Below are 20,733 nucleotides of genomic sequence, written 5' to 3' on the forward strand. Positions count from 1 at the left end.
CTTTATCTTTTCTTGTGCAAAACTTTTTCTCTAATATTCAACTGATTATGGCTAGATCTTAAAACAATCTCTACTAGGTCCAACACTTCTATAAAAAAAGATTGCTTGATATTTTATCATCCAAAACTATAAAAGTTTTGTTAATAAATATCTGAACATGCAATTATATAAAAGTAATGAAACACACTGGAGACTTCATTAGAAATACTTTATATGAAAGTAATAGGATAACTGATATACATAAATATGACTATGTAACCGTACATGTGAATATTTTAATAAATCTTAAGTTATAACCATAGTGTTCTCACCTATCTAACCACAAGATAGTATTAAGCTTATGGGTCTGTAATATTCAATACCTTACTCAATTTACCACTAACATATATGAGAAGGTTTTAAGATTGATATTAATATTATAAATATAGACAATTTCATAAAAACTATTTTGTTTATTGTAAAATGTATAAATGTTAATATTAATTCACATTTCCATTTTATTAAAATCTAGTAGATTCCTCAAAATTTTCCTAATTGTCATGATTTTCCCCCTTAAATTAATAAAAAATATCTAAAATGGCTCACAGCTAAAGAGAATGTGACAATGAATGTATGTATGTTCATGTATAACTGAGAAATTGTGCTCTACACTGGAATATGACACAACATTGTAAAATGACTATAACTGAATAAAAAAATGTTTTAAAAATAAAATAAAAAGTATCTAAAAATTTCTTACAATTTTATGTAATTTTAATAAAAACTCATTACACTTATTAAAGGTAAAAGCCTTGGAAAGTATCTAGGGTTCATATTCAAGATGTTCTAAGCAAATTATAACCAATCACCACCAGAATAGCCTAATGGACAGATACAACATACATAAAAGGGGAAAACTCACAAAACTCAAAATATCTACCAAACAACTTTGTAACATAATACATGGTCCACTGACATTAGACTGATAAATGTGAGTGGAAAGGATTTTACACTTAAAACAGCATCTATTTCAGCAAGTGGATTCATTTGAATAAGAGTTGAATTGCCAAGCCAGAAACTCCCCAAACTTGAAGTAGTTGTGCTATAGCTAGCTGTAATTGAAAGAATTGTCACTAGATGGCACTGTGGGTCGAATAGCCAAATGTTTACAAGTTCCCTCTTCAAATTTGGTACCAGACTCAAAGGTTGGACTCTTTGTTATCATCAGAAGTAGACCTCTTTGGGAATTAAAAACACGTAACCAAAACATAAGAAAAAGAGTATGTAAAGGAGCAATATTTTAAAGAGAAAAATACTCTAAGCAAGTTGTCTGTGCTGTTTACCTTTCTTAGTGTCTCAAACTTAACAGTGCCTATGACACCCCTGAAAAAATTATTTAAAATTTGAATTTCCAGTTCCTGCTTCCACCTTTGAGATCCTTAATCACAGGTCTTATATGTAATAGAGGCTCCATTTTTAAGAACTATTTAAGGCGATTCTAATACAGATGGTCCATGAGAAACACTGCTCTAAAATTTGAATCCCAAAGAAGTGGCACATTTGGATAATGAGCTCCAATCTAGTCACTCGTGAGGCCACAATCTCCAGCCCCAATCCCTTCCTGCATTGTCTGCACATTTGAAATGTTGTATTCAAATGTCAGCACACTGAAGAAATCAGAAGGAAGGTAGAAACTGTTCCTGACCTTAGTTACAGCTTATTCAAAGACTCATCTGTTCGAAAATAAACGGCGAAGCTGGAAGCCCTAGTCTGCCAGCTACAGCCAACTTGCTATTTGTGAGGTATGTTGTCACACCATTCACTCCTGAATCAAGAACCGCTGTACCGAACAACTTTGGCTCTCGACCCACCAGTATGACTCTTCCAAAAATTCCTCTACATGAATCTTCTACCTCTGAAAACTCACCTACAGATTTCTTGGATTCCTCTACCTGCCTGGTATCTACAGAAAGCCTTCCTTTCCCACACCTTCCCTTCACATATAGCCCTGCCTGAGTCCTGCCCAGCATTCATTTGCTCTGTTCCTGTTTGTGATCTATCGCATTTCACCTCAATCTCCATTTCTCCTATAAATACCTAACTTCTCATATTTCCCCAGTTGAGAACTGCCTTGATCCATCTATTGGCATTGGTGGCTGTCATCTGTGATGTTCACCTGTTTATGTCTAATCTTGAGAAAACAGAGTGGCAGCTTTAAATCTGGTCAATTAATCTATGAAAAAGGAGGCAAGAATATACAGTGAAGAAGACAGTCTCTTCAATAGGTGGTGCTGGGAAAACTGGACAACTACATGTAAAAGAATGAAATTAGAACATTCTCTAACACCATATACAAAAATAAATTCAAAATGGATTAAAGACCTAAATGTAAGACCAGATACCATAAAACTCCTAGAAGAAAACATAGGCAGAACACACTTTGACATAAATCATAGCAATATTTTTTGAGATGGGTCTCTTAAGGCAAAGGAAATAAAAGCAAAAATAAACAAATGGGATCTCATTAAACTTGAAAGCTTTTGCACAGCAAAGGAAACCATCAACAAAACAAATAGGCAATCTATCGAATGGGAGAAAATATTTACAAGTGATGTGACTGATAAGGGGTTAATATCCAATATATATAAACAGCTCATACAACTCAACATCAAAAAAACTTTAAAATGCATAACAAAGTTCTAAAGTTTATCTGTGATTTCCCTTAGGTTTTCCCATTAAAGGCATTTAATTATGGGCCCAAACACACTGAATGACTGCATGAAAGCTTCTGAGATTTGGAAAGAAGAGAGGGGCTCACAGCCTTGTAAAAATGTGGGAACTGGAATATAAAACGTTATCCCAAATGGGGTCGGGCCAGGGCAGTATGGTGAGGCACTCTCTCCTCCCACTCTAGAAGTAAGTGTATTCCTATTTTTATCTGCTGCTTTCACTTTTTCCCAGCTATATCCCTCTGCAGATTCAAAACATACTGATTTCACTAAAATGCCTACTTTTTAAAAACTACATGCTACTACTAAACCACAATACTCAACTCTCATCCTCCAAGTACAATTGGTGCTAAGGGCTTTTTTTTTTTTTCCTGTAATGATTTTTTTTTGGATTCTGAATTTATTATGCCGGTTTTACATCATCTTTGATGTTAAGTAGCATGACTTCATCGCGGCATTGACAGAACTACTGACAACATGGGTCTGAGGACAGAGTCCCGAGGCTTGGCCCTGGAGACCTCTCTTTAGTATACAGGTACAGTCACCCATAGGTAGAAGTCCAATTAATGAAAATGTCCTGCAACCCACATTTCTCTATTTTGATGGCACAATTTTTTAAAGATATATTAATGTCAACTGCCAGGCTAGAAAACAATTAAACTATACTTGCCATATTTTTATGACCCATTTGTCTACTAATTCTAACAAAGCTAAATGAAATTATCTGTCCCAGCTTATTTTTAATTCAACGCATTTTTACTGATGCCTCATAAACCCTGATTCTGTTTCTACATGCAACTATGTCAGTCTTACAAAATCTATTGCAAATCTTACCCAATATTCTTATTGATGAAAGATATGTAAATTAGAAAGGAAGTGATCATGCATCTTTTACCTATCAAATATTCAGAGTTTGTGGTAATTTCTAGTGTTGAAACTGCAGGGACAGCAGACTTTCATGCAACCAAAAGTGGCCTTTCTTGACGGCAACCTGGCAGAAGTATCTAAAGCCTTGAAAATGTAGATTTGCTTTGTCCAAATAGTCCCTCTTCTAGGTATCTATCCTTAGGTCATTGTGGATATGCACAGATATAGCTACTAGTATGTTTACTCAGAATGTTTATAATGGAGAATAAAAGATAACATGCTGAAACCCCCAAAACAGATTTGTTAGATGTGTGTCTACACAATGGAATACTACACAAGCACTTAAAATGATGTTGTAAAACCCTTAATATCCTAAAAAGGTGAACACAATTGGGTAAAAAAGGCAGGTTACAAAACAGAGTATCTAAATGATCCTATTGTGTGTGTGTGTGTGTGTGTGTGTGTGTGTGTGTACGCGCGCGCGCGAGCACGTACATAGACAAATGACTAAGATGTATACAACAAAATAAGCGTAATGGAGGGGAGGGTGTAGCTCAGCGGTAGAGCACATGCTTGGCATGCATGAGGTCCTGGATTGGATCCCCAGTACCTCCATTAAATGAAAGAGAAAATAATAGACACGGCGGTGGCCACTGCGCAGACCAGACGCAGCTCGCTCGCGCCTGGCTCCGCTTCTTCTGCAACCACGTCTGACAAACCGGACACGGCTGAGATGGAGAAATTCGAAAAGTTAAAACTGAAGAAGGTGCAAGAGAAAAATCCACTGCGTTCCAAAGAAACGACTGAACAGGAGAAGCAAGCAGGCAAGTCGTAATGAGGCGTGCGCTGCCAGTACGCATTGTACGTTCCACAAGCATTACTTATTCTACCTCTTTTAGCTGTTTAACTTTGTAAGATGTAAAGACGTTGGATCAAGTTGAAATGACCGTGCTGCCCCTTTTCACATCAAAAATGATGAACGACTGACAACGAAGGCCGTGCCTGCCTCTCGCATCTGCCTGTCTGGCAGGCAGGGAAGGGAAAGAACTTGCATGTTGGTGAAGGAGGAAGCTGGGTGGGTCGACAGTGAAATCTAGAGTGAAATGCAAGCTGGCCAAGGTGTCCTGCAGGCCGTAAAATGAAGTTTAATCAGACTGCCATTTTTTTTTATCGTTCAAACGATTTTAATTACTGGAATGAACAATTTTTAATATGCAGATAAAATTTTTTAAACTGAAAAAAGAGAAAAGAATAAATAAGTAAACCTAGTTCCCTAACCCCCCAAAAAACAAAAAACAAACCAAAAAAAATAGGTATAATGGTTGTCTATGGGTGATGAAGTTAAAGGAAATTTTTTATTTCATTCTATTTGATTACCTATATTTTCTAAATAGTACTCAATACCCATATATTCTGTAAGGAGAAATAGCAGTAACAGACACCGTCTACCGTAAACTCTGTCTTTTCCCACAGGCATGGCTGAAACCACTACAGAATGCGGGTGACCTGTTCCTCTTTTTCTCCTCTTTCTCTCCATGGTATTTTGTTCCGACTTTCCTATAGTCTTTTCACATCCTGCTCCATATATGCCTCAATATGATTCTACTTCCTTACTAAATAGAAGAGTCTTTGAACGCTGAGACTGGATTTTACATCTCTATGTACCTCCACCGCCATGAAGCATGTATTACCTTATCATATGAGAGAAGATAAAGAAATAATTTATGGAGAAAAGGAATGAATAAGTGAATGTTGGCTGAAGGTTGGATTAAATGGGGATAAACATGTTTTCAAAAGAAAAATCCATTGGTAGTGTCTACAATAGCATGAGTGCTTGACATTCAAAACTGTTGCATAGGGCTCAGCTTTCTGGAAAGAAGAAGGTTAAGCAGACCTGAACTAGGGGGCTTCTAGATTTATAAAGAACAGAGGAAAGGGAAGGGGGCCCTGGTGTTGTGGTCTCAGGTCACACACACACACACACACACACCATAGGATCATTTAGATATTCTGTTCTGTAACCTGCCTTTTTTCCCCAATTGTGTTCACCTTTTTAGGATATTAAGGGTTTTACAACATCACAGGGTCTCAGGGAACCACCGCCCCAGCTTAACTGCCTGATAATCTGCTTCAACTCCTGTTTCCAAATAGATGAGCCACAGACATTGACCTCCTCTTGTGTCAGGTGTTTCCAGAATCATCTCATTGGTAAAGCTATAGGCCTGGGATAAAACTTCTGTGCATGTGCAGTAAATATCCACACCCTTGTTTAATAGCGAGCTCCACAGCGAGTGCCTAATGACCAAGAACTTCAACTCCCAAAAGATGTTACTATAGCTCACCTCTTATCTTTGTTCCCAGCTCAAATTAAAAATTTGTTGTTCTTGTTAATTTTTTCCAGGCATCTTTTTTCTATTTCAGGCATCCTTATATAAAAAAAAAAAAAAAAAAAAGACTCCAGTTCTAAGGACAGGCATTTGGACCTTTCTGGCAGGGACTCCTGCCCTGGGCAAGCACACTTGATGATCACACAGTACATGGTCTCTTCTCTCATGACCATCTGCTAGACTGGCTCTCTGCCCACTCACAAGCTCACTGAATTGTTTCACTAGGACACAGGTGCCAGGCTACCATGGGTCTAAATGAGCAGCCTACAAAATACAGCAAAATGTTCCTCTCTCCTTCAGGAAGATCCTTCCCCATGACAGCCTTAAAGCAGTGTCACTACGTGGCTTCTGAAGCTTGATTAAAGCCAGAGACATCAGTATGCCAAAGAAAATATTGTAAGAATCAGACTCTGAGAGATGAGGGGTCATAGAGCAGAGCAACTGTGGCCAGTCCAGCCATAATGCAGGTAGACATGTGGGGTGGACAAGAAGCCTGGGAATCTAGAAGGAAAGAAGTCATTCCCCCACCTCCGGATTTATTTAACGTTGAGGAAAGAAATATGAATTGTGTGTGAGACTGTGCCTTAACCTGCAGCAGAGAGAATGGGTAACATGGGAGTTAAAGCCAAAGACATGAGCATGTGACCCAACTCTGCCCCTTGATGAGACCTTCAGGCAGCCTCTGAATCTCACTGTTCTGCACATTGCCTCTCTGATCCAGCCGTGGAAGTCAAGTGTGTCACTTCCACATAGTCTATCGGTAGAAGTAGTTACGAAGCTTTAACCCACCGACTCATGGAGAAATGTCAGCAACAAATCGTAAGAACAGGAGGGATGAGATTTATATTCTCCGTCTTCGAAAAATACGATCTGCCATGCCACACAAAGTTGATATCAGGATTAAATGAAATCATTCACAATCATTTTATAGGCTGTAAAGCATTATACAAATGTTAGTTATTTTTATTACAATAGTAATAATAAATATTAATAAATAATAAATATTAATAAACAATAATATACAAATGTTATTTTATTACTATAGTAATAATAAATAAATAAAAAATATTTTATTTCAGTTTATTACATGAGGTAATTTCTAACAATGGGGTAAAAGGGGCATAATGAACTTTAATTCTGAGGGAGCTAAGGCTGCAGTAATAGCACAGAAGGCATCTTTACTCCAAGGCCAGTGGGACGTTATTTATACCAAAATCTTAAAGGAAAGTTTTAAATATTTCTTTAGTTCCATTTCTTTAAAAAATTTTTAAAATAAAAAATAAATCACTTGAACTTAATTACGTCTTTTCCTTTCCTGCAATACAACCCAAACCGAAGATCTGCTCAACAGAACACGTATGAGGGAGTTGCTTTATTTGGGGACCCAAATGACCTTTAAAGTTTCCTTAAGTTCTAGGAAGTTGGGAGTAGAAGAGTCAGTTGGATTCTCCCTGCTTAGTCAATACATTAAAAATTTAAGGTAATTATTTATACAGATCCTAAATTCCAACTTTTGACTTACAAATAAATGTCCTTACTTTGGATGAGTGGCAACACAGAGATTAATGGGGGTAAAGGAACAGAGAGAGAAACATTGCCCATATCCAAACACTCCCTGTGTGGGTGGATAAGAAGAGGAAGGTGTCCAGGGTTCAGGGTTCAAGTCCCATCTAAGGTGAATCCTAAAGAATGGGCTAAACAAGGGCCTGGGGTCCCAGTATGTGCACCTACTTAAAGGAAATCGGGATCTAATCCATACCTGAGACCCAGTATCCTCAGATCACTCCCCTAATTCCTTGGGAGTCTTCATTCCCATCTCATCCACTTCAGCAGGAAAAGTATATCAGAAAGATACAGGTTTCCTGAGGCTGTAATTATTTCAGACCATCAACACTGTTACCATCAGACAACTCGGCCTATCAGCCATTAGTAATCAGAATTACAGGCGGCATTTCTAAGTGTAAAAAGCAAGCTTCCAAATAGAGTTAGAGTATGCAACCATGTGTGTACAAAGAAAATAGCATATATACATAGATACATGTTTATTCATTCAGTCAGTACTTGTCCAGTGAATATGTATGCTTTCCTGTGCATAGAACATCTCTCTGAGAGGGCACGTAACAAACTAGAGGCAGTTGTTGCCTCTGGCCAGGGAAACTGAGGGGACTGGGACAGGAGGGGTGGGAGGAAGACTTTGTTTTCACTAAATTTTATTTGTACTTTTGGGTTTGTACCATGTACATATATGATCTATTTTAAAGGTTGGTGGAAGTTGCTCTGGGATCACTTGTGACCAGGACGCTTACAAATGCACGAGCATGGGGCTCCTTGATGGGAGAAAGAGCCCCAGGCTTATCATCCCACAGTTCTTTCTCACGATAACTTTGCAGTGAGATTAATTTTCTATGTAAAGTATATCATAAAAAGTAGCATCATAAAGAATTTTTAATTTGTCTGAGCCTGGGTTCTTCTGAAAGCGGAACCTAAAACAAAGGCTTAAGTGTAAGCAGTTGATTTGGGAAGTGATCCCAGGTTGCAGAATGCAGGTGAGGGCAGCTAAAGACAGGAAAGGAAGCCACTCTAAGGTCTGGCTCCTAGTTGGCCTCAGCTATGGACCCCGGGCTTCTTGGCCCTGCAGGATGTCTAAGAAGCCTTATGAAATGTATGTCAGAACTTGGCTGGGAGAAGAGAGAAGGAAGTAGTTAACCATCAGCTCTCATCCTCATTGGTCAAGGTTTGCCCCAATAAGGGTTTCCTGTCCCTGTACATGGACATGTATAAGTGCCTACAGGGTTTCCTAAGGTTTTTCACCTGCAAATGTCAGAGAAACCACAGATAAGGAGCAAGAGGGGCTTACTATACAGCCCTGAGGTGAGGTTGGGATGCACCCCAGTGAGGTTGGCTGACACCCACTCAGAGCTGGTCACCACAGCAGTGACTGGACTCAGAGAGGAGACAGAGAAGTGTCCAATACACTCACAAGAGCCTCCTTCCTTGTCAAACTTTGTATTATTTTTCTGTCCGTAGCCCAAAAAAAAGCATTAATTTTGTATTTTTGAAGAGGAATTTAATATATAGAAATATTGCCCATTGCTCATATACAGAAAGAATATTTCCGGAAGGGTACTCAAGAACAGTAACATTACACATTTCCATGGAGGAGAATTAGAAGTGGGGGAAGATTTTCACCATATATGTTGTTGTATCTTGAATTTTGAGTCACATGGATGTGTTATCCACATTACAGATTAAAAATAAAATTAGTCTCAAAAGATAAAAATATAAAACACAAAAATTAAAACATCATATTTTAGAAATTTTGCAAAGTAGTAAAAGAAAGAAAAATACAGACTTTTTATTAAAAATGGAAATTTGAATATATTGTTTACCTCTACTCTATCTGAGGTAAAGAGATGTTTTTACACATAAATGAGAAAGCAAAGGCAACAAAAGAGAACATGAACAAAATTTTGAAGCTGGAGAGTAGACGGATGAATGAGAACTGACCTAGTGGACTGGAGAAAGCAGAAACTTACGGCAGCAGTGGGAGAAGCCAAAACGTACACAGATCTGCATCACAGAACTGCAGACATACTCGGACTTAGATACCAGTGAAAGTAGAGTAAAGAGGGGCTAAAACCAGGATAGATGGTTTAAGTCAGTATAGGAAGACACTGAACTTGGTTTCTTCTCTCTCACTCCATGCAGCTAGGGCTGCCCCTCACCCATCCCAGTAGAAAAATGGAGAGGATGAACTGGAGGGACTCTGTTCTGAGGCACCCAGGGCAGAGTTGGGGACAGAAGTAGCTACTGAAAGCCTGGGACTAAGTCTACACTGTAAAGTGAAGCCCCCAAGCCTTTCCCCCACTCAGCCCCTGGAAGCCTGGCAAATAGATTTCTATCCTTGAGGCAGAGGACGGTAAGCTTCTTCTCCAAAGAATCTGAGCAACCCAACAGAAAAGACCAAAAGATAGTGACAGCCAAAGGGTCCTCCCAAGGAAGAGCTGAACTAAATCACCCAGAAGTAAAGCCCACAGATCCATAAGCCCTTCTTCCTCCCTACCCGGAACTTCTAGTCAGCTTTGTGGTGGCCCCGTTTTAAATATGAGAGGATGGCTAAGGATTACCTAACACAGAGGAAAGCCAGAAACCAAAGGAACTCAGAAGAAACAGAGACAACAACAAAAAATTCTTTTTAAAAAAAAGATAAAAATAAAGTAAACTTTCAGTATCCTCAGAGAAATAACAGAATGTAATATTGTGTCCACACAACAAGAACATTGCATTTTTTAAAAAAATCAGAGAAATTTCAAGAAAAGTGTTCTTGAAATGTTATGATAGCAAAAATGAAATTTTTAATAGAAAGAATGAGACTGAAATATAAGACAATCTCCCAGAAAGTAGAACAAAAAGTCAAGGAGATACAAAATATTAGAGAGAAGGTTAAACTAGACCAGGAGATCCAATATCCAAATAATAGAAGTTTCAGAAAGAAAGAATATAGAAAATAGAGGAAACAAAAATTATCAAAGAAATAATTTAAGAACAATGCCCCAAACTGAAGGATAAGAGTTTTCTGACTGAAAGGACCCACTAAGTGCTCAACACAATGGATTAAAAAAAAAAAAACTCAAGACATATCATTGAGAAATTTCAGAAAATTAGGAAAAAAAGAAGATCAAAAAGCATGAAGAGAAAATAAGGGAAATAAGATGGGCATTAGATTGTTTTGACATTAACAGTACAGAATAATAGAGAGACACCTTTGAAAGTCTACAAGGAACAAAGTCCCAACCTAGTTTCACTCAACCAAATTATCAATAAATTATGAGGTTAATGAAATAATTTCATATATGTAAGTTTTCAAAAATAAACTTCCCATGCACATTCTCACTACTGAGAGATGTGCTCCTCCAAAATGAAGAAGTGAACCAGGAAACAGGAAGACATACCCTCCTGGAAACAGAGATCCAGCTCAAGAGAAAAGAGATGCAATCTTCCAGATGATGGAGAAGGGGCTCCTATACATGGTGCACTCTGGCTGGCATGTGCAGGCTCTGACCTCCATCACTCCATACAGTAGCCTGGCCACCCTTTGGACCACGCAACAACAGGGTCCACCTTTGGGAGAATGAACCTAGAGTAAAGGCTTGTACATATCCTAAAAGCAGGCCTAGGCTGTTTCAAAAGGGAATTCCTAAGAGAACCAGCCTTTGGAAGAGCACATCCTTGGTCCTCCAAGACTCCTCATCCTGTGGGGAGGATCAAGACCAGAGAATGACCAGAGCAGGGTCTCTAAACACAGGTCGAGAGTAGAGAATCCTCTCATTGTGGTCTGCGGAGAGAACTGCCCACAGACATGTAATTCTTACCTTTGGAGACATTTCTCAAACATGTGTCGAGGCTATACATAAATTCTTTAGGATCAGTTTAACTGACTCCCTGTCATCCAGGAAAGCAGAAGGGGACTTTGGAGAGGATGTACACAAGAAAGGGCTGCCTGGGAAGCCAGGCCAGCGGGTGTGTGGGGCAGCAGAGAGCAACCTGGGCTCTCACCTGGCAGCCCTGGGAGACATCAGCCAATTAAGAAAGAGGATGAGGAAAGCGGAGTTGGGAAGCGGGGGAAATCTCCATGCCTATATCCAGATTTTCATCTCACATCAGCCTGCAGAGCGGACTTAACTCACACTGAGTAAAATTCGTGGCCAACAACAGCGGTGCTTCCCAACTGACGTTTTTCAAACCTCTAGAGTTTAAAGACGGTACTGGCATCAGCACTGCTTCTGTTTTGCAAGAATATCAATATGTGGAATATTCATCTAAATCATCTCCCCGGTAAAACAGAATGACTTGAGAGCTTGTGAGTATGTATCAAATGAGCAAGATCAATGATGCGTACTGCTGCTAAAGTCCTATTTAGTCATTAATCACGTAGCTAAATGCCAACTGCTACTGTGAGGTTTTCACTATTACTTAGTTTTAGGTACTTTCAATCTGAGTCACATACTATTTAATTTATAAATAAAACCCAGTCATTAATAACAAGTGCAAAGGATACTGCCATTGAATACAATAAGTTGATATAAGGAACATAAAAATGAAAATGAAATTGTACAAAGATGATTTTTACCCAATCAGTAAGTTGCAACCATCTGTTTATAATTTTCACAAAGTACATCAAGATGTTTCTAAATTTTTTTTTAATGTCAAACGGATAAAACATAGTAACTATCAATTTGTCTTTGCATTTGTTGGAAATAAAGACTAATCAAACTCTAAATGTGCTCTTTGAATTGGAAATCTTGCAGGAAGCAGGGTAAAGCACTCTCTTATTTATCTCTTAGAAATAAAATTCAAATTATTAAAAACAAGTTAAATGGTTTTAAGTCCAAAATACAAGAATTATAACAGTCATAAAAGCAATTTTATCTATTTTGATGCTTCAAGATAAAATTAGATTTTTTAATTAGATTTTTATATACAAGTAAATACATATTCAGTACCCTGAGCCAAAAAGTAATATGTCACTTATTAATCTGTCAGTAAATCATCTTTTTTGTCACATAAATAAAGTAAATTTATCCATATGTACCACATATAAAGAAGAAAGATATCAAAATTCTACTTTATATAACATAAAGTCATTAGAATTGAATTGCAAATTAACTTTATTATCTAACCTTAAATAATATGCTCTTCTAAATTAACACGTTTTTACTTAAAATCATTTCTGTAGAATAACCACGTAACAATAACAAAAAATTGAAGTTCTTAAAGGGATTTGCCAGATGATAAGTGACTGTGAAAGGGATTCATTAAGTCAAACGTATTCAAGAGACAGTGGTTTACAGGGTTAATGTTGAGGTTCCAGAGACCCTGGCACCATGTGCTGGCTGCAGTCTGAAAGCCCCTCAACACTAACGAAGTCTTTCTGTCCATCGTTAAAGTCATGTGCAATCAGTCAGAATTGGGTTCTGATTAAACTCTCTAAGCTTCAGTTTCTACATTTATAAAATAAGATCTTCCCAAGGTTGTCGTACCCATTAAGTGAGGTGACAAATGGAAGGGGCTAGCACAGGTAGTAGGTGTATGATCAGCATTCCAAAATTTACACATGCTTGTGTGCACAACATGTATACACATAAATATACACCCCCAGGAGAGGAAACACACTAACTCACATTCTCACTCTGATCTAATTAACTGATCACAACTTTCCTGAGAAGAGAAGAAAGCAGAAAGCTAAAAGAGGAAGGCTACTCGTAGGGAGGAAAAGGCTCAGAAAGTGAAGACAAAATAGTCTAAATATGTACTTTTGCCCAAAGAATGTTTAGGATAAACAGAGTATCTGCAAATAACATAAATGCACTTGCCCCCCTCTGAACTAGCATGCACCTGAGGACCTAGCACCCAGGACGCAATAGAATGCAATAAGACCAATAAGACATGTGAAGGAAAGACTGAGTCAGCACCAACTTCCAGGAAGTTGTTGTCATGTAACTAAATACAGCCAATAACTGGAATACAACTAACTAATTCCAATCACAAGACCACAGGACGGTGCAGCTGAAAGGGACCCAAGAGGCCACCTACGCAGCTGCAACACTTTGCAAAAGGCAAAATAAAGAGCCTAGGTGACCTGTCCAAGTTCATACCCGATTACAGGCAGAGGCTAAATATGAATAGGATTTCTGGCCCAATGCCCTCTCTTATTTAAAAATAAAGAAAGCTTGTGTGTTGCATAGGGGAAGGAGGGAGACAGTATGTCATGGGACAGCTTCTGGAATATACAAAGCAAAGGTTTCTAACACTGCAAACAATGTGTGCTTGGCTGGCAATAAAATCCAAGGTTGACACCGTGGTAAATCTTTCCCCTAAGGACAGAAAACATGCTACATTCTTCCTCCGAGAGAAGACACTTAGAGTAAGACATCTCTGCTGTCAAAATGACCACGGCTTTCAGCTATGTCTTCCATGTACCCTTTAGAATGGAAATCAGCCCAGATCCCTTCCTCGGAAGAGTTAAGCACAGACTCATCCCTCAAATGGAGCAAGCAGCTTGCAGAACGGCTGCAGTGAGTTGGTTCCCTGGTAAATAAATTGAACATTATCACTCTACTTCATGCCCTCAATGGAACTCCGTCCCATGAATGGAATGGTATATTATAACTGGCATAAAATAGGCCACCACTTTAGTTACAACACAGGATTGTCCAAATAAACAAGCATTAATCATGCACATTATGTAGAGCATAATGCTTCAGAGAGCTTCTGCAAGCAGCTCCAAATGAACTCGACCAAATTATACCATCTGACAGCTGTTCCGTGACCTGTGGGAAATGAGTTGGTGGTCTCAGTCGAGTTCCTAGTGGACAGGTGTCCAAAGCACAAAAACTACCCTCACAATTGGGCCTAATTAGCAACCTCGTTGCTGCAGCCGCAGTAAAACCTGGAGCCCATTTCAGCACCGTGTTGTTGGAGGCTTGTCTCGACATCAGATGGCATGCGCTGAAGGCTTAGCGCAGAACGCTCACCGTGGCGCCTACACAAAATGTCGTTGCTTCAGGAGAAACAGAACTGGGTCCAGGACTGGCTCTCTGCCTCTCGCCTAACTCCTCCAAGCCAGAGATGTCAGAAGCAGGGCACTATTATAATCCATGGAACGAACATGTTTGTAACACTTAATGTGCTATGAACTCCCACCTTTCATAAGAGCAATAGACTAATCTATCTCACAAAAACTTAGATTTCACTGGTTTCCCAACCGCTCCTCAAAATCTTTCCCTTTGCTTCTTTGCCTCAATTGAAGCCTGCCTTCTTCTGAGGACACTGTCTCTCCCGCAGCCCCCCAACCCAGGGTGCAGCTGTTCTCCAAGGAGAACACAGCTCAGCACCAGGTATGGGGAAGGATTCTCCTTGTCCCTAAATAACACTTCCAGGACATTCCTTCCCAGCCCTCACAAACTCCTTCACCACCCAAAGCATTCAGCTCCGCCCTATCTATTGACTGTCCGTTCAATCCTCTTGTTCAGAAAAGATGTTAACTCCTGGCTTAGTCTTCGTCCACTTGGGTGAACCATAAACACTCTGGCTTGTCAGCTTCTTATCTTCCTCACTCTAGTAATTTTTTCTCCTAACACCAAAGCCACACACTCCCATAGGTGTTCACCAGACCCTGTCATTATCAGAAACTGCACCACCTCCAAAAATCTCAGTTCAGATAGTACTCTCTTGGGCCACAACCAGTCATTTTGAGCTCTTTCTGCCCCAGTGCCCTTCTCTACAACCCTCTACCACAAGCAGACCAAACCACTGGTCCACAGCTTTCTCACTATTCACTGACTGCCCCTCATTTCCCCTCTCTCATGTCATTATTGGTGTCTCACTTTCCCTCATCCTTTGCATCCAATTTAACATCAAGTCCTGTCAGCTTTATCTCCAAATTACATTCACTTATTTCTTAGTCACAATTGTATCCCCAGTTTCTGACTCACAATACAAACTCAATGATGCTTTCTGGATGAGTGAAGCATTAAAAATAAATGCTTTTACTATTTACAATAGCCAAAACATGGAAGCAACCTAAGTGTTCATCAACAGATGAATGGATAAAGATGTGGTGTGTATACACACACACACACACACACACACACACACACACAATGAAATACTACTCAGCCATAAAAAAGAATGAAATGTTGCCATTTGCAGTAACATGGATGGACCTAAAGATTGTCATACTAAGTGAAGTAACTCAGACAGAGAAAGACAAATATTATATGCTGTCACTTACATGTGGAATCTAAAAAATAATACAAATGAATTTATTTACTAAACAGAAACAGACTCACAGACATAGACAACAAACTTATGGTTACCAAAGGGGAAAGGGAGTAGGGGGAGTGATAAATTAGGAGTGTGGGGTTAACAGATACACATCATCATATATAAAATAGATAAACAACAAGGATTTACTGTATAGCACAGGGAACTATATTCGATATAATGTAATAACCTATAGTGGAAGAGAATCTACTTTGCTATACACCTGAAACAAACACAATATTGTAAATCAACCATACTTTGATACAAAAATTAAAAGAAAATAAAATAAATGAACTACAGGATATATTAAACAGCACAGGGAATATAGTCAATATTTTATAATAACTTTAAATGGAGTATAAGCTATTAAAATTTTGAATCACTATGTTGTACACCCAAAACTAATATAGTATTGTAAGTCAACTATACTTCAATGTAAAAAAAAAGTTTCTGGCACCCAAAAAAAAAAAATGCTTTCACTTCTGCTTAGGATATAGAAGCACAAGACAGGGTCACTGCCATACTGATAATGGAAAAAAATGGATCATCTGCAAAAATCATAATTTTCTTCATTCCAACAGAAAGCTGAGGTTGTAAGCAAGAAAGTAAACTAAAATCCAAATAGGGACAAACCCCAACCAAAAAGAAATAGGACACATGAATTGTTCCACCTTTGAGGAAGCATAGAAGAGAGAAATGGCTGCCACGTAAGTGGATAAGGGTTCAGGTAAAATTTTTATTCACGAAGTTCAAGTGTAGGCTAGCAGGGCAATGTGGTATAGGTAAGAGATTGAGATGAAGAATTTTCATTTATTCACAAGGCTTTCCACTGGCCTACTCTAGGTACTTACAAGAAAGCTTGAGGGCAGAGGAGAAAACTGGAGACAGCCCTGCTGGGTGGGGCAGAAGTATAAGAGACGATCATCAGGAAACCCACTCCCATCCAGGGCCAACCAGAGCTAAAGCAGTTTGACCGCCAGGTGAGGAGGGGCAGGAACATGAGGAAATACCAACCCTATGGCCACAGCACACAGAGCCGGCTAAGGCTAAGGCCAGGCTCAGACAGCCACACTGCAGTGACCCCCAACACAAGAATAACACTAAGAAACAGGCAACATCAGTCCATCACTAGGGAGTACACTGTATGGTGTAGAGTGGCTGAAAGCTGAGGGTGGAGAAGGAACACTGATTTTTTTTTTAAACCCATCCAGTCCCCATTCTGTACACAAAGCAGCAGATAACAACCACTGGAAGAATTTGTTTGTGGTGCATTGAAGCTAATAATAGCCACAACAAAACTCAAACCCATCTCAGTTCCTGACTAGAGTAACTCAACCACACACTAACAACCTGACAGTAAAAGAGGCATAACCTCTTTGTTTTCTTTTTTTTTTTTTTGGCAAAAATATTATTTACTATATATGTCTCACAAAATGTCTAGCAATCATACCAAAACACTAAAATCAACATAAAATGTAGGGGGAAAAAACAACCTGTTGTCAAGAGATAAAGCAATCAACAGAACCAGACTCAGAGATGATACTGATGTTGAAAATACTTTTAAATAATTATGATTACTATGTTAAAGACTCGAGTGAAAAAGAGTATTGCATAAAGATATTGATATTTCAGCAGAGAGATGAAACTTAAAAGAAAAAGTCAAAGGGAAAGGATAGAAATATAAACACAGCATCCAAGATGAAGAATATCTTCAATAAGCTAATCATCAGACCATATAGAGCTGGGGGGAGAAAAAAGAATTGGCAAACTTAATGTAGATCAATAGAAATTATTTAAACTGGAGAGAGAGAATAGAGCAACCAATGGCTGTGGGACAATACCAAATGTTCTAGCGTGCATTTATTGAGAGTCCTAAAAGGACAAGAAAGAGAGAATAGGAAAGGAAAAATTATACATGAAAAAATAATGACTAAAGAGGTAGCATGAAGGAGTTTCTTTTTGATCACAGAAAAGTTCTGTATCCTAATTGTGGTGTTAGTTACACAAAGCTAAATATGTCACAAAATGTCATAGAAATATACACCAAAAAAGTATAAAACCAGCAGAATCCAAGTAAGATCTGTAGCTTACTTAAGATTATCAAACCAATGTCAACTTCCTGATTTTGATAAGTACTATGATCATATAGGATATTGTCATTGGGGGGAGCTATGTGAAGGATACATAATAACTCACTAATGTTTTGCAAGTTCTTGTGTGTCCAAAATTATTTCAAAATAAAAAGGTTTTAAAAGGTTATGGCTAAAATCTTTCCAAAAATAATGAAGCAAAACAAATGACCAATACAATAAACCCAGAGAACTTCAAGAAGGATGAATAACACTACACACACGTAGACCCATTGTAGTCAAACTGCTGAAAACCAAAGATAAAAAGAGAATCTTGCAAGCAGACAGGAAAAGAGAAAAAGAAAAAAGAAACAGAGAGAGAAACAAAAATAAGAATTATAGCAGACTTCTAATCAAAAACTATCCAGCTCATCAACAGTGGAGAAACCTCTTTAAAGTGATAAAAGAAAAAATCAACCCAAAATTCTAGACACAGACAAAATCTTTCAAAATTGAAGATTAAATAAAAATTTTCAGACAAATAAAATATAACAAATTCATTGCCAGCCTACCTGTACCACAAAAAAAGGAGTTCTTTAGTCAAAAATAATATTAGAGACAGAAACCTGTATCTACAAAAACAAATTAAGAGCACTGGAAATGGCATAAATAAAGATAAACATAACATTCATTGTTTTCTTATTTTTAATTAGTATAAAAGATAATCGACTATTTAAAGCAAAAATAGTTACAACATGGCCTTATAATATTTGTAGAAGTAAAATGTATTACATCAATTAGCACACAGCAGAGGAGAGAGGAAATAAAGTTTACTGTTAAAAGGTTCTTATACTATACAGTATACTATATTATTTGAAGGTAGACTGTTATAAGTTAAAGATGCATATTGTAAACCACTATTTTTAAAAAGAGATCATTAGTAAGCGAATAGTGGACATAAAATGGAATCATAAAAGAAAGCAGAAAAAGAAAAAAGTGAACTAAAAAAATTAGAACTAAAAAAAATGAACTAAAACATTAGCAATTAGAAAACTGCAAGACGGTATGTTTAAATCCAACTTATCAAAAATTTAATTAAATGTAAAAGATTTAAACACCCCAATTAAAAGACAGAGATTGTCAGATTGGATTTAAAAAGCAAACCATGCCATCTGTAAAAAACTTACCTTAAATATAAAGATACAGATAGGTTAAAAGTAAAGAGATGTAAAAGAATATATCAAGCAAAAATATCAAATGTATAATCCCAGCAGGGGTTTTTTGTAGAAATTAACAAGATGATTCTAAAATTTATACAGAAAAGAAAAGGTCCTCGAATATCCAGAATAATTTTGAAAAAGAAGAAATGTACAGGACTCACACTTACCTGATTTCAAGACTTACTATCAAATCACAGGAATCAAGACAGTGTGACAGACAAAATGGAACACAACAAAAGAGTCCAGAAATAAGCCCACAGATATATGGGCAATTGATTTTCAACAAAGGTGCCAAGGTAATTTAATGAGTAAAGAATAATTTTTCAACATACAATGATGAAACAATTAATTGGATTTCCATATTCAAAATAAATAAATAAATAAACATTGATCCCCTACCTCACATCATATACAAAAGTAAACTCAAAATGGATCATAGACCTAAATATAAAACCTATAAAACTTCCAAAAGAAACCAGGAGAAAATCTTTGTGACCCTGGGTTAGGCAAAAATTTCTTAGCTATGATACCCAAAAGCACAATCCATTCTAAAAACTGATCAATTGGACTTAATCAAAATTTAAAACTTCTGCTCCTCAAAAGAAACTTTGAACGGCAAGGCAAAAGTGATCCATGGGGTGGAAGAAAATATTTGCAAAACATATATCTGATAAAAAAACTTGTACCCAAGATTGTATAAAGAATTCTGAGAATTTAATTTTTTAAAAAATCAAATAATCCAATTTTAAAAAGTAGAAAGGGCAAAAATAGACACTTTACCAAACAGTAGAAATACTGGTAGCAAGTAAGTACTTAGGGAAAATGCTTAATATTAGTAAATAGGGAAATGAATGTTAAAACCACAATAACATAGCACTTACACATATTACAACAACTAAAATACAATTTTTAAAATAACAAGTAATACCAGGTACTGGCAAGTATGTGGAGAAATGAGAATTCTCATTCATTGTCGGTGAGAACAGAAAATAGTATAGACGCTTTAGAGAACAGTTTGACGGTATCTTTTTTCTTTTTATTTCTTTGTTTTATATTGAACTATAGTTGATGTACAGTATTATATGTTATAGGTGTACCATACAATGATTCACAATTTTAAAAGTTATACTTCCTTTATAGTTGCTATAAAATATTGGCTATATTTCTTGTGTTGTAAAATATACCTTATTTTATACATAATAATTTGTGCCTCTTAATCCTCTACCCCTATATTGTCCCTCCCTCTTCCTTCTCCCCACTGGTAACCACTAGTTTCTTCTCTATATATGAGTCTGTTTCTTTTTTGCTATGTTCACCAGTTTGTTGTATTTTTTTAGATTCTACATATTAGTGATATAGTATTTGTCTTTCTCTGTATGACTTATTTCACTTAGCATAATATCCTCCAAGTCCATCCATGTTGTTGGAAATGGCAAATTTCCCTTCTTTTTTATGGCTGAGTAGTATTCTATTGAATACATATACACTACATCTTCTTTATCCATTCGTCTGTTGATGGACACTTAGGTTGCTTCTATATCTTGGCAACTGTAAATAATGCTATGAAGATTGGGCAGCAGGTATCTTTTCAAATTACTGTATTTGTTGGTTTTGGTGTTGTTTTTCACATATATACCCAGGAGCGGAATTGCTGGAT

At 37.4% G+C, this 20,733-nt stretch overlaps 2 protein-coding genes across 8 annotated transcripts in view; one reads left to right on the forward strand and one right to left on the reverse strand.

Annotated features, from left to right (window-relative positions):
• Positions 1-20,733, reverse strand: part of LOC105068463 (CWF19 like cell cycle control factor 2) — a 234,241-nt gene that overhangs the window by 153,597 nt on the left and 59,911 nt on the right. The gene's annotated exons all lie outside the window — the stretch shown is intronic.
• On the forward strand, positions 1,684-4,410 carry LOC141575843 (thymosin beta-4-like). The gene has a single exon (XM_074356918.1). It carries the CDS (start codon positions 4,195-4,197, stop codon positions 4,408-4,410), a length of 216 nt encoding a protein of 71 aa, XP_074213019.1. The 5' UTR covers positions 1,684-4,194.

This window comes from Camelus bactrianus, chromosome 33 (assembly GCF_048773025.1).
Source record: "Camelus bactrianus isolate YW-2024 breed Bactrian camel chromosome 33, ASM4877302v1, whole genome shotgun sequence".
Lineage (NCBI taxonomy): Eukaryota > Metazoa > Chordata > Mammalia > Artiodactyla > Camelidae > Camelus > Camelus bactrianus.

What these genes read in the sequence shown, in the direction of transcription:
- LOC141575843 (XM_074356918.1), top strand. Translation starts at nt 4,195, where the DNA reads ATGAAAGAGAAAATAATAGACACGGCGGTGGCCACTGCGCAGACCAGA.